At 36.1% G+C, this 13,029-nt stretch overlaps 1 protein-coding gene across 2 annotated transcripts in view; it reads left to right on the top strand.

Moving 5' to 3' along the window:
- SEPTIN10 (septin 10) overlaps positions 1–13,029 on the top strand; it is a 63,190-nt gene that overhangs the window by 34,368 nt on the left and 15,793 nt on the right. For both annotated transcript variants that reach the window (XM_012737609.2, XM_020286295.2), the window contains exons 5-6: positions 6,074–6,260; positions 12,058–12,219. In XM_012737609.2, coding sequence (XP_012593063.2) covers positions 6,074–6,260; positions 12,058–12,219 — 349 coding nt within the window. The remainder of the gene's footprint in view (positions 1–6,073; positions 6,261–12,057; positions 12,220–13,029) is intronic.

The following is a 13,029-nucleotide window of genomic DNA, read 5'->3' as shown; positions in this document are numbered from 1 at the left end:
GCTAGTACTTCCAGTACTGTGTTGAATGGAATTGGTGACAGTGAGAATGCTTGTCTTGTTCCACTTCTTAGGGAGAATGTTTCAACTTTTCCTTGTTCAGTGTGATATTGGTTGTGGGTTTCTCATATATGGCTTTTATTATTTTGAGTAATGTACCTTCTTTGCCTAGTTTGTTGAGAGTTTTCATCATGAAAAGATGCTGAATTTTATTGAATGCTTTTTCTGTGTCTGTTCAGATGAACATATGGTTTTTGTTTTTAATTCTATTTATGTGGTGGATCATGTCTATTGATTTGCATATGTTGAACTATCCTTGCATGCCTGGAATAAAACCCACTTGATTGTGATGTATAATCTTTTTGATGTGCTGTTGGATTCGGTTTGCTAGTATTTTGTCGAGGATTTTTGCATCTATGTTCATCAGGGCAGGGACATTGGTCTGTAGTTTTCTTTTTTTTTTTAATTGCATCATTTCTTGGCATTGGTATCAGGGTGATACTGGCCTCATAGAAGAGTACACTCCTTCGCAATCTTTTGAGACTGTTTCAGTAGGATTTGTATCAGTTCTTTGTATATATGGTAGAATTTGGCTATGAATCTATCTAGTCCTGTGCTTTTGTTTATGGGAAATTTTTTATTACTGATTCAATTGCACCACTTACTATTGGTGTGTTCAGGATTTCTGTTTCTTCATGATTCAAAGTTGGGAGGTTGTATGTTTCCAGGAATTTATCCTGGAAACAGGTTTTCTAGTTAGTAGGCTTATAGATATTCATAGAGGTCTCTGTAATCTTTTGTATTTTTGTGGTATCAGTTATAATCGCTCCTTTTTCATTTCTGATTTGGCTTATTTGAGTCCTTTCGCTTCTATTTCTGATTAATGTAGCTAGTGGTTTGTCAAATTTGTTTAACTTTTCAAAGAACCAACTTTTTGTTTCATTGATCCCTTTATTTATTTATTGTGGTCTCAATTTTGTTTAGTTCTGCTCTGATCTTTGTTAATTCTTTTTCTCAGTTAGCTTTGGGTTTGATATGGTCTTGTTTTTCCAGTTCCTTGAGATGTGACAGTAGATTGTTAATTTTTGCTCTTTCAATCTTTTTTGTTTTGAGACAGAGTCTCGCTGTGTTGCCCAGGCTATCGTGAGTACCATGGTGTCAGCCTAGCTCACAGCAACCTCAAACTCCTGGGCTCAAGCAATCCTGCTGCCTCAGCCTCCCGAGTAGCTGGGACTACAGGCATGCGCCACCATGCCCGGCTAATTTTTGTAGATATATTAGTTGGCCAATTAATTTCTTTCTATTTATAGTAGAGACAGGGTCTTGCTCTTGCTCAGGCTGGTTTTGAACTCCTGATCTCGAGTGATCTGCCCGCCACCGCCTCCCAGAGTGCTAGGATTACAGGCGTGAGCCACCGCGCCCGGCCTCTTTCAGTCTTTTTGATATGGGCATTTAATGTATAAACTTCTGTCTTCGTACTGCTTTTACCGTATCCTAGACGTTTTGATATATTGTGCCACTATTTTCATTTGTTTCAAAAGAATTTTACCACATTAACTGCCATGTGTGTTGTATTTAACTCAGGCTAGTTTTGACTCCAGGGCCTTGTGAAGCAAAACTGTGCAGTTGGTTCGTGAAAATCTTACTTGTTGATATTCTTATTGTTACAATTAATATTGATAATTTAATTCTAAAAACGTGGATTGCATTACATATAACTCACATGCAGAAAACAATAAAAAATAACAAATTAGAAAGGATCATTTTGTTTTAATAAAAGACCATGGCCACAGGGAAAAAAAATTTTTTTTCTAGTGTGGCAGTCAATGTATTAAATTTCCATCTTGATTTCATTGTTGACCCAAAAATCATTCCAGGAGCAGGTTGTATAATTTCCATGTATTTGTATAGTTTTAAGAGTTCCTCTTGGAATTGATTTCTAGTTTTATTTTATTGTGGTCTGAAAAGATATTTGATATAATTTCAATTAAAAAAATGTACTATGTCTTGTTTTGTGTTCTAACATATGGGTTCTACTATGGAAAATGCTCTATGTGCTGATAAGAAGAATGTATGTTCTGTGGTTGTTGGGCAGAATGTTCTGTAAGTATCTGTTAGGTCCATTTGTTCAAGAGTCCAGTACTCTGTTTCTTTGTTGATTTTTCTGCTTTTATGATCTCTCTAGTGCTGTCAGTGGGATGTTAAAGTCTCTCACTATTGTATTATTGTCTATCTCTTTTCTTAGGTCTAGTAGTATTTGTTTTATGACTCTGGGTGCACCAGTGTTGGGTACATATATATTTAGGATTATAATATTGTCTTGTTGAATTGATCCCCTTATCATTATGTAATGACATTTTTTGTCCTTTCTTACTGTTGTTGATTTAGTTTGTTTTACCTGCTATAAGTATAGCTGCTTCTGCTTGCTTTGTTTTCCATTTGTGTGGAATATCTTTTACACCCCTTTACCTTGAGTCTATAAAAGTCTTTTTTTTTTTTTTTTGAGACAGAGTCTCGCTCTGTTGCCCAGGCTAGAGTGAGTGCCGTGGTGTCAGCCTAGCTCACAGCAACCTCAAACTCCTGGGCTCAAGCGATCCTATTGCCTCAACCTCCCGAGTAGCTGGGACTACAGGCATGCGCCACTATGCCCGGCTGATTTTTTCTATATATATTAGTTGACCAATTAATTTCTTTCTATTTATGGTATAGACGGGGTCTTGCTCTTGCTCAGGTTGGTTTCGAACTCCTGACCTCAAGCAATCCACCCGCCTCGGCCTCCCAGAGTGCTAGGATTACAGGCGTGAGCCACCGCGCCCGGCCTCTATAAAAGTCTTTATCAGTTAAGAGAATTTCTTGTAGGCAGCATATGCTGGGTTCTGTGTTTTTTTTCATTTTGCAAATCTGTATCTTTTAAATGGGGCGTTTAGTCCATTTATGTTCAAAGTTAATATTGATAAGTGGGGTTCTCTTCCTGTCATGTTATTTGTTACCTAGTTGCTTCGTATCATCAATTGTTTAATTGTTTTATAAGACCTGTGAATTTTATGGTTTCATTCTTGTGAGTATTTACCTTTTCTTTCCATGTTTAGAACTCCTTTGAGAATTTCTTGTAGGGCCAGTCCAGTGGTAACGAATTCTCTTATGTTTGCTGGTCTATAAATGACTTTATTTCTTCTTCATTTAGGGAGGTTAGTACTTTCTGCTGTTAAATCTATAATTACTTTTTTGGGAGATTTTCTCTAATTCCTCATTGATTTTCTGCCTTATGTATTTCTTTTTTTCTTTTTCTTTTTTAAAAATTTCACTCCTAGAAAAGCCAGCATGCCTTTTGCATTTAAGATTATAAATTACCCTGTAAACGTGGCTTTAGCTACATTCTCAGTTTAAATGTATAATACTTTCAATTTCAGTAAATTTCTAATCTCCATTTTTATTCCATCCTAAAGAACTGACACTTTTATTATGATGTAGTGATCTTTATTCTTTTGTAACGCTTCTTATATTAAAGTGTGTGTTGTGTGATAGTGTAGGTACATCAGCTTTCTCATGCATGTTTGGTGTATTTTTCTAATCCTTTACATTCAACCTTTCTCTGTCTTTGTGCTTTAGTTGTTTTTAAATTTAGTCTGAAAGTGCTTATCTTTTAATTCAGCATTTAGTATATTGATAGTTAATGTAGTTACTGATATAGATTTAAATTTACCATCTTATTTTATTTTTCCTGTTTGTCTTGCCAGTTCCATATTTCTTTTTCCTTTCTTGCCTGATTTCTATTTTTTTAGTTGGTATCCTACAATTCATAACATACAATCTTTAACTTAATCAAAGTTTAAGACTAATGTTCATACTTCTCCTTAGTACAGTACAAATAGACAATAAGGGAATTTAAAACAGTTAAGTTTCTTTAACTCTCCCTTCTGACTTATTGTTATCATATGTTTTATCTCTCTTTTTTAAACATATACGACATTATTATTATTATTGTTTTATATAGCCAAGATATGTCTATTAATCAAAATTTTCTGTTGTGCTCTCATATTTTAATTTTAGTTGGGTATACCATTCTGGGCTGGCAATTTTTTTTTCTTCTGTCGAGAAGAGCTACCACTCTTTCCTGGTTTCCATTTTTGCTATTGAGAAGTTCTTCTTAAGAGTATTCTCCTTTTTTCCTTCATTGCTTTTAAGATCTTTGTTTTTATTGTTCTCCAGTTTTACTGTGCTATATCTGGGTTTTTATTCATTTTTACTTTATCCTGCTTGTGATATTTTTGAGTTCTTGAGTCTAAAGTGTCAAGTTTAGAGTGTCAAGTTCTTTCATAAAAAAGAAAAAGTCAGATATTGCCTCTTTAAATCTTGTCTCTGCCCCCTTTTCTGTTTCTTTTCCTTCTAAAACTTTGATTTCGATGAAGTATATGGTAGATCTTCTCATTGTCTTCCATGTCTTTTATTTTTAGTCTCTCTTTCATATTTTTTATCTTTTTTTCCAGTTTGCTATAGAGGAAGTTCTAATGGCATATTATTTACTTAACAAAAAATGTTTATGATTTTCATTTTTGATAAGCATAAGGCATAGAATTCAGATAGAGGAACATTGATGGTTGTTCATTTAGGTCCTGTAATAGGTCTTCTTCCTGACCTATTTTAAGTCATTAATAAAAGCTTCTTTAGAATTGTTTTTGTCAAATACATACTTATAGATTAATTTTTAGTATTTTATTATTTTGGAAAATGAACACTGTTAGGTCACATTTAGATCAGTTTCCTAAGGATCACTTAGTGGTATTATAATATTCACTCTGATAATGAATTGAGTTCTTATAATGCTCAAGTGTTTTTGCTAGTTCACATTGTCTGTGCCCTTCTATTGTTTGGATAGGGAAAACAAGGTATTCTGTAAGTTTAAAAAAGATAATGGTACTCAAGGACTGGGAGGGTCAGGCAACTTTGATAGAAGAGTTCAATTCTCTACACAGATATTGAATATTTCAGCTGCACAAGATCCTGGTCCATTTTAAGGCTACAAAGATAATTACAAATGTGTCCAGGGAATTTGGTGTAGGAACTATTTGCTATTATTTTTACTTGAAAACCCAGATTTATATAATGACAATAGTTAAGAGTGGAAAGGTAAGTTGCATAGGCAGTGATTTAGCACATCAGAATGAAGTGGAATGCTCACAAACTAATTGTTAAACATTATTAGCACACTGTGCTCTGCACGTGCACTGTGAATTGATTTGAATTTTGAAGGATGAATAGACTTAGGTAGCCAGAAGGATGAGGGTATTCAGGGAGGAGTTATCTGAGTAAGGAGTCTGAGCAGAGAACGTGATGGGCTTTTCCTTTTTTTATAATTAAATGAAAATAAAAGCATTAGTAGTTAGATATTTTCAGCTGATGTGTACCTTTCATCTTTATTATGTTAACACTTTTCATGCCTTATAAATCTGATTTAAGAGGTAGGAAGTCGTGGACTTTGACTTAAATATCTTTTAAGTTATCAATACCCATACCTCTCCTCAGTTAAATAATCTGCCATGTACTAGTTAGGTTACAAATTAGACTACTAGCCTCTTTGAGCAGTCTGGCAATTGTGGGAACCTTTGTCAGAATGAATGTGGGAAAGAATTAATGTAAATTTGATACCATTTCAAGCACAATACCTAACTACAATGGTTCAACTTAATGATTTTCAACTTTATGATGGTTTGTTGGGACATAACTCCCAATAAACTTCCATTGTAAGTGGAAAAACATCCGCACTTACGGTAGTTCAGCTTAATGCTCTTTGGACTTTATGATGAGTTTATTGGGACATTAAATGCATTTTTGATGTATAATATTTTCAAATTATGGTTGGGTTATTGGGAGGTGACCATATTTTAAGTTTAGGAGCGTCTGTATTTACCTCTGTGTGTGCATGCTCTGTGCATTGTTTTATCACTAAAAGTCATCTATTTGGCATAGATATTAACTGTTCATTAATTGGTAAAAATACAGACCTCAAACCTTAGGAGTAACACAAATATTAAGGTAGCACAGAGACGTTGTAGTAAATATTTAACTATATTTTCAGCTACCAACCAATAGTTGACTACATAGATGCCCAGTTTGAGGCCTATCTCCAAGAAGAACTGAAGATTAAGCGTTCTCTCTTCAACTACCATGACTCTCGCATCCATGTGTGCCTCTACTTCCTCTCACCCACAGGCCACTCTCTGAAGACACTTGATCTCCTAACCATGAAGAACCTTGACAGCAAGGTGGGCTTAGGAAAAAAATCAACTGGTGATACTTTAATGTTTATTTTGAACTTTTAAAATGTCTTTACAATATGTGTATATATTGTAACTTTCATTTTATGCAGCTTTAAAACAAAAATTAAGTTTCTATCTTAGCTTATTTTCCAGAGAAATTCAGTTTGGAAAATGAAATGCAAAAAAGAAACATTAAAGTAAAATTTTAGTTCCTTTTTTTAGTGATTAAATTGTATGCCAGAACATGGGTATTCTCTACATTTTTTATGTAGATAATTGACAGTAACTTTACTTTATAACACTATTAAATGAGAGAAAGACCTTCTTTGAAGAAAATTAAGGTCTAATGTTTCATTACATGTTATAGTAAAATATAGTAAAATGTATTTTAATTTGGACCACACCAAGAAAACCTATTTTGAATTTCTGAGCCAAGGTGCTATATAGAAATTCAAGGAGCTATAAAAAAAAAATCCATAAATTAACTCACTTCAGATTTTTTTTTTTTTTGAAACAGTCTCACAGTGTTGCTCAGGCTAAAGTGAGTGCCGTGGCGTCAGCCTAGCTCACAGCAACCTCAAACTCCTGGGCTCAAGCAATCCTCCTGCCTCAGCCTCCCGAGTAGCTGGGACTACAGGCATGCGCCACCATGCCTGGCTAATTTTTTCCATATATATTAGTTGGCTAATTAATTTCTTTCTATTTATAGTAGAGACAGGGTCTTGCTCTTGCTCAGGCTGGCTTCGAACTCCTGACCTCGAGCAATCCGCCCACCTCGGCCTCCCAAAGTGCTAGGATTACAGGCGTGAGCCACTGCGCCTGGCCCAGATTTTTATATTTGTTTAAAAAGATGGTTAAAGACTACTTAACTACCTTATACTGAAAAAAAACCAAAATCTCTAGAGCTATGGTCCCAAACCCTCAGGCTGAGGACTGGTGCTGGTCCATGGCCTGTTAGGGACCAGAACACAGAGTGCCTGAGCACTCCACTCCCACCCCCCAAGTCTGTGGAATAATTGTCTTCCATGAACCCAGGTTCTGGTGCCAGGATTGGAAACTGCTACTCTAGAGTTTTCCTGTAATTTCTAATGGTGTGAGAAATGGCAGCTTTTATAATCCTAGTTACTAATTTTTTTTTTTTTTTTTTTTTTGAGACAGAATCTCACTTTGTTACCCAGGCTAGAGTGAGTGCCGTGGCGTCAGCCTAGCTCACAGCAACCTCAAACTCCTGGGCTCAAGCGATTCTGCTGCCTCAGCCTCCCGAGTAGCTGGGACTACAGGCATGCACCACCATGCCCGGCTAATTTTTTCTATATGTATTAGTTGGCCAATTAATTTCTTTCTGTTTATAGTAGAGACGGGGTCTCGCTCTTGCTCAGGCTGGTTTCGAACTCCTGACCTTGAGCAATCCGCCCGCCCTGCCTCGGCCTCCCAGAGAGCTAGGATTACAGGCGTGAGCCACCGCGCCCGGCCCTAGTTACTAATTTTATAAGGTAGGATTTGGAGTATAAGAACATTGTGGATGCTACTGCTTTCCCTGTAGAAATCAGTTTGGAAAGCATGAAGGGTTGCTAGGCAATCTTTGGCACATAGGTTGGTTTACTGTTGACTAGCTGCACGGTATCCTGGCTTTAGCAAAAACTTATGAAGGTTACTTGTCTGTTCTTCTGATCAGATGTGATCAGCTGTTCTACCCATTTAGCCAGTTATTTTCATAGTTGAGTCTGATTATATGGAAATTCATATTTGTTAAAGAAACATAAAAACAAGAATGTGCAACTTTATCTTAGCTAGAGAGAAGCAACATGGTGTAGTTTGTATATAGATTGTAGAATTTTGTGTTAGTGAAGGCTGGTTTTAAATGTTGGCTCTGTCATTTATTAGCTGTTTGATCTTGGGCACGTTTCTTTAGTCCTCTGAGCCTCAGTTTCCTTACCTCTAAAGTAAAAACTAGAGAGAGGACCTACCTCAAGGGGCAAATGTGAAAATTAATTCAATTCATTCATGTAAATAGAGGGTTTAGCAAATAAACATGCCCAGTAAGAGATGGTTGTTAATCATTACCTGGTGAGGATTAAATGAAATAATGTATATAAAGCCCTGATTATATTAGGCATGCAATATACAAAATGTATAGGCATATAAAACATGTTGGTTCACCTTTTCCCTTTTTAATAGCTGTAGAATAGAAGTTTGTTTTAATACAGTGTATAAATATAATCTAATCTCTAGCTTTGGTAATTTAAAGATATTCTTTATTTTTTATGATAAAATGTAAACTACCCTGTCAAAACAACACCTGCCTCTGTTATTTTGTATAAGAAGGTTGTTTCAGAGTTCTGGCTCAATACAGCATCCTGGTGTAAAATAGGCAGTGGAGAGGGGTCAGGATGTAGTGATCAACTGCCTAATTTCAGCCTCAGCCCTGCTGCTTACCAGCTGTGTGGCCCTGGATGAACTCAGCTTTAGTTTTTTCATGTAGTTTATTCATGTGGATGGTGAGCCCACTCTAAGACTTTTGTGATGATTAGTAGAGATGAATTACAAAGCATTTTTACTTTCATTCATTTCATTTTCATTTTCATTGCCTAGCACACAAGAAGCACCTATGTTACTTATTGTTTGTTATTTAAAATTATTTTTTAATTAATGGGCATGGTCTTATTCAGAATATTTACATACTGGTATGGGAGGTATTGGCCAGCCCATCACCTTTGAGTAGTCAAAAGTCTTTGAGAAGAGTTAGCCAGGAGCAATTTATGTGGATGCATTCCCTTAATGGATTTTCTAGAATACATAGAAGAGCTTATGAGCACTTGTTCACAGGCAGCATATTTTGGAACAGCAGTCTAACCCACTATCTCTTAGAACAGCTACCTCTAGATGCGTATGTATTAGTCATCCCTTGATTCCAAGACCCCTAGGTTGCTCTAGTCCCTCATGTAAAACAGCGTAGTAGAGTAACACACTGCGTAGGAACATTTTAGTCAACAATAGAATGCATATACAACAGTAGTCCCATAAGATTACAATACTGTATTTTTACTGTACCCCCTCTGTGTTTAGATATATTGGAATATGCAAATATTTACCATTGTGTCACAGTTGCCTACACTATTCAGTACAGTCACATGCTGTACAGGTTTGTAACCTAGGAGAAATAGGCCACAACACATAGCCTTGGTGTGTAGTAGGCTGTACCATCGAGGTCTGTGCAGGTACACTCTGATATTCACTATGATGAAATCGCATTAGGCAATTAGGATACTGCATTTCTATCACCATCATTAAGTGACACATGACTATATTTGCATATAACCTACCTGCTAGATTACTCGTAATACCTAATGTGTTATATAAATAGTTGTTTTATTGTATTTTTTTATTGTTGTTACTTTAGAATATTTTTTCCAAATATTTCTATTGTCAGTTTGTTGAATCTGGATGCAGAACCCACAGATGAAGAGGGGGCCTACTCTACTACCACAGACATTGAAAAGCGTTACAGTATTATCTTTTGACCTTATTTTATTCAAACCAAAATGAGATGTTTTATGGGAACAGTAGAAGATCATGGGTAACATGTACTCATTTAAAGATTATCACTACTTCTATTTCATTCAGTCGACGGGGGACAAATTCTAAAATCAAAACTGCTTTATCAAAGTCCTGCCTTTAGCTTTCATTGTACAAACCAGACAGAAAGATTACACCTAAGCTTTGTTACAGATTTAAAGGGAAAACTAAGATATGCCTCAACATTGATTTGGTGCATATTATATAGGTATACACACATTTTTCTGTAGCTGTTACCCACTCAAGCCACCTGGCCGGTATAGGGAGATCCCAGTTTACCCAAGAGCACCACATAAAGATGGGAGGTGTCTGTGCTGGCTTCTCCTTGGAGTTTCCAGGCCTCCTCCAGATCCTTGTCTTTTATTATTAAAAGCAGAACACTTAACTGATATGGAAAGTCCATTTATCTTATGCAAATGGTGACAGGTGACCATCCCTGGGTAGCCCCTGTACTTTCCCTCCCTCTGATGGGCACATAAACATTGATGTTTAGCATTCAGTCTACCTCTGCAGTTTATTGTGGAAGCAGTTGTAAGTTATTAACTTGGCTTAATTTATTGACTAAGTATATGTATATTGAAACCAGGGACTTGGCACCAAAATGTTTATGTGCTTTGACTAATTTAACATGAAAACTGTTTACTTACAATTACTGGAAGTTTTCTGCCATTAACTTCATAGATAGTTGGAAAAATCCTTATCTCTTTTGTAACATATGGAAGACTGATAAATCCAATATACACATTGAGTCAATGTGAAATATGTGAAATTGAAGAAGAAGAAAAAAATTGAGAATAGAATAGGAATTATAATTTTTACTTTTACTTTTATTCTTAAAATTACAGTGTGATCTTACTTTCTTTATACATTGGACTGATTAACCCGGGGTTTTTTTTTTTTTTTTTTTTTTTTGAGACAGAGTCTCTATTGCCTGGGCTAGAGTGCCATGGTGTCAGCCTACCTCACAGCAACCTCAAATTCCTGGGCTCAAGCAATCCTACTGCCTCAGCCTCCCAAGTAGCTGGGACTATAGGCATGAACCACCATGCCTGGCTAATTTTTTCCATATAATTTTAGTTGGCCAATTAATTTCTTTCTATTTTTTTTTTTTTTTTTTTTTTTTAGTAGAGACGGGGTCTTGCTCTTGCTCAGCCTGGTTTTGAACTCCTGACCTTGAGCAATTCACCTGCCTCAGCCTCCCAGAGTGCTAGGATTATAGGCATGAGCCACTGAGCCCAGCCAACCCGAGCCTTTTCATTAGAAACAAACTAAAAAAAAAAAAAAAAATCAAAACACCACCAACCCCAAGTTTGTGGAGATATCAGTCTTTTGTGGAGACATCAAGCTCTTATAGGACTAGATTTACAAGTTAGTCAGTATTCACGATCCCAGATCTCTTCCTGTGTGTCAGCAATAGGACTTTAAATAATACAGAGAAAGTTATTCCTGTGCATGATGAACACTCTGTTAGTACTGGAACAGTTCCTTCCTTCCTCTGCCATCTGTTAAGAGTCTCTAACCGTGGAGCTAAGGTGGGGATGGAGGCAGTGCTGAAACAAGAGGCAAAAAGAAAAGCTTCACCTGTTCTTAGTTTTGCTGAGGGCTGAATCACCCTAATCACTTAGTGTTTAGATCATTAAGAAATAATTCATAGTGTATTAAGCAGGCAATTTCAGCTTACTGTCTATTTCTTTTTACTTAGTAAGTGTGTAGTGGAATTGTAAGAGACTTTGAGGGAAAGAGAAGGAGATGTGAGATTTCTGAACCAAAATTCAAATGAAAGATTACAAGAGTTCTACTTTTTTAACACTATTACTATAAGGCCAGCACCTACAGGGATGATTGTGTAAGGAGTATATAGAGAGGAGAGTGACCACCAGGGATTACCCGGGTCAGGGGTGGGCAGGCCTTTTCTCTAAAGGGCCAGGCAGTAAATACATCAGTCTTCACCGGCCCTCTGTGAAGGTGGCCTCTGGGGCAGCTCCTCCTCTCTGCTACTACGGTATGGAGACAACCCAGTCAGTGCATAAACGGTGGGCGTGGCCGTGCTCCAGTAAATCTTTATTCATTGAAAACAGGCAGCGAGATGGACTGTAGATTGCCAACCCCCTGATCTAGATTAAGGAAATTTATGGGCAGAGAATGAATGGTGTTGAGTGAAAAACAACTACGAGATTAAAAAACAAATCCTTAATTATGAGATTTTGTTTTTCTTTATTCTTAATAGGTGAACATTATACCAGTGATTGCCAAAGCAGATACAGTTTCTAAAACTGAATTACAGAAGTTTAAGATCAAGCTCATGAGTGAATTGGTCAGCAATGGCATCCAGATATACCAGTTCCCGACAGACGATGACACTGTTGCTAGGATCAATTGTGCAATGAATGTGAGCTCCTAGTTGAATATTGATTGTTTTACATGTCAAAATAAAACTGTAATTTATGAGTCACATTGCTACTAATATACTTCCACTTGTGTCTTCCAAAAAGACTCTAAACAAGGTGAATTTCCAGAAAGTCTAGTATGAGAAAAAGTTTTATTTTTTTGAGTTGGAAAAAGTATAATGAGAATATATTTTTCAACATATTTTCCTTCTACTCTGCTTTCACCTAAAGGGATATATTTGTGAGAGTGGGATATACTTCTTGTGGAGCCATATTTAGTTGCCTTAAAGACGCCTTTCTATCCTGTCTTTTAAAACACAAGAAGGCATTACAGCCTCCGTTGGAATGCTTTAGAATCTTTAAATCTTTAAGGAGATTTCTTAAAGCTGGTATTTACACTACTCTCTTCCAGTGTCACATGTACATACTAACCATTCAGGTAACTTTAGTTTAATGTATTTGAAGATTACTAAATTCTTTGTTGTACTTTCTTCAAGCTAACATGTTTCTTGGTTATGTTTTATAGGAGCATAAGTTTTGAAGTCAGATAGACTTAACCATGTGTTCTATTGGAATTATTAAACCTCTCTGACACTGTTAACATATCTACAAAGTTAGGTGAATACCTTTCTTAAGGGTGTTATGAGGATTAGTGATAAAACTTTGTTAAGTGTCTAACAGTGACTTTCAATAGCTGTTCATTCCATTTCTTCCCTTTTCCTTTTCTGATTTTTCATACCCCATTTATATTAAGATACCTAAACTAAATAAAACTGACTAATGTAAATGAAGTGATCCTAATTCTTGTGTAT

This window comes from Microcebus murinus, chromosome 3, assembly GCF_040939455.1.
Source record: "Microcebus murinus isolate Inina chromosome 3, M.murinus_Inina_mat1.0, whole genome shotgun sequence".
In the NCBI taxonomy this organism is placed as follows: domain Eukaryota; kingdom Metazoa; phylum Chordata; class Mammalia; order Primates; family Cheirogaleidae; genus Microcebus; species Microcebus murinus.
This window is presented reverse-complemented; position numbering and strand designations above follow the sequence as displayed.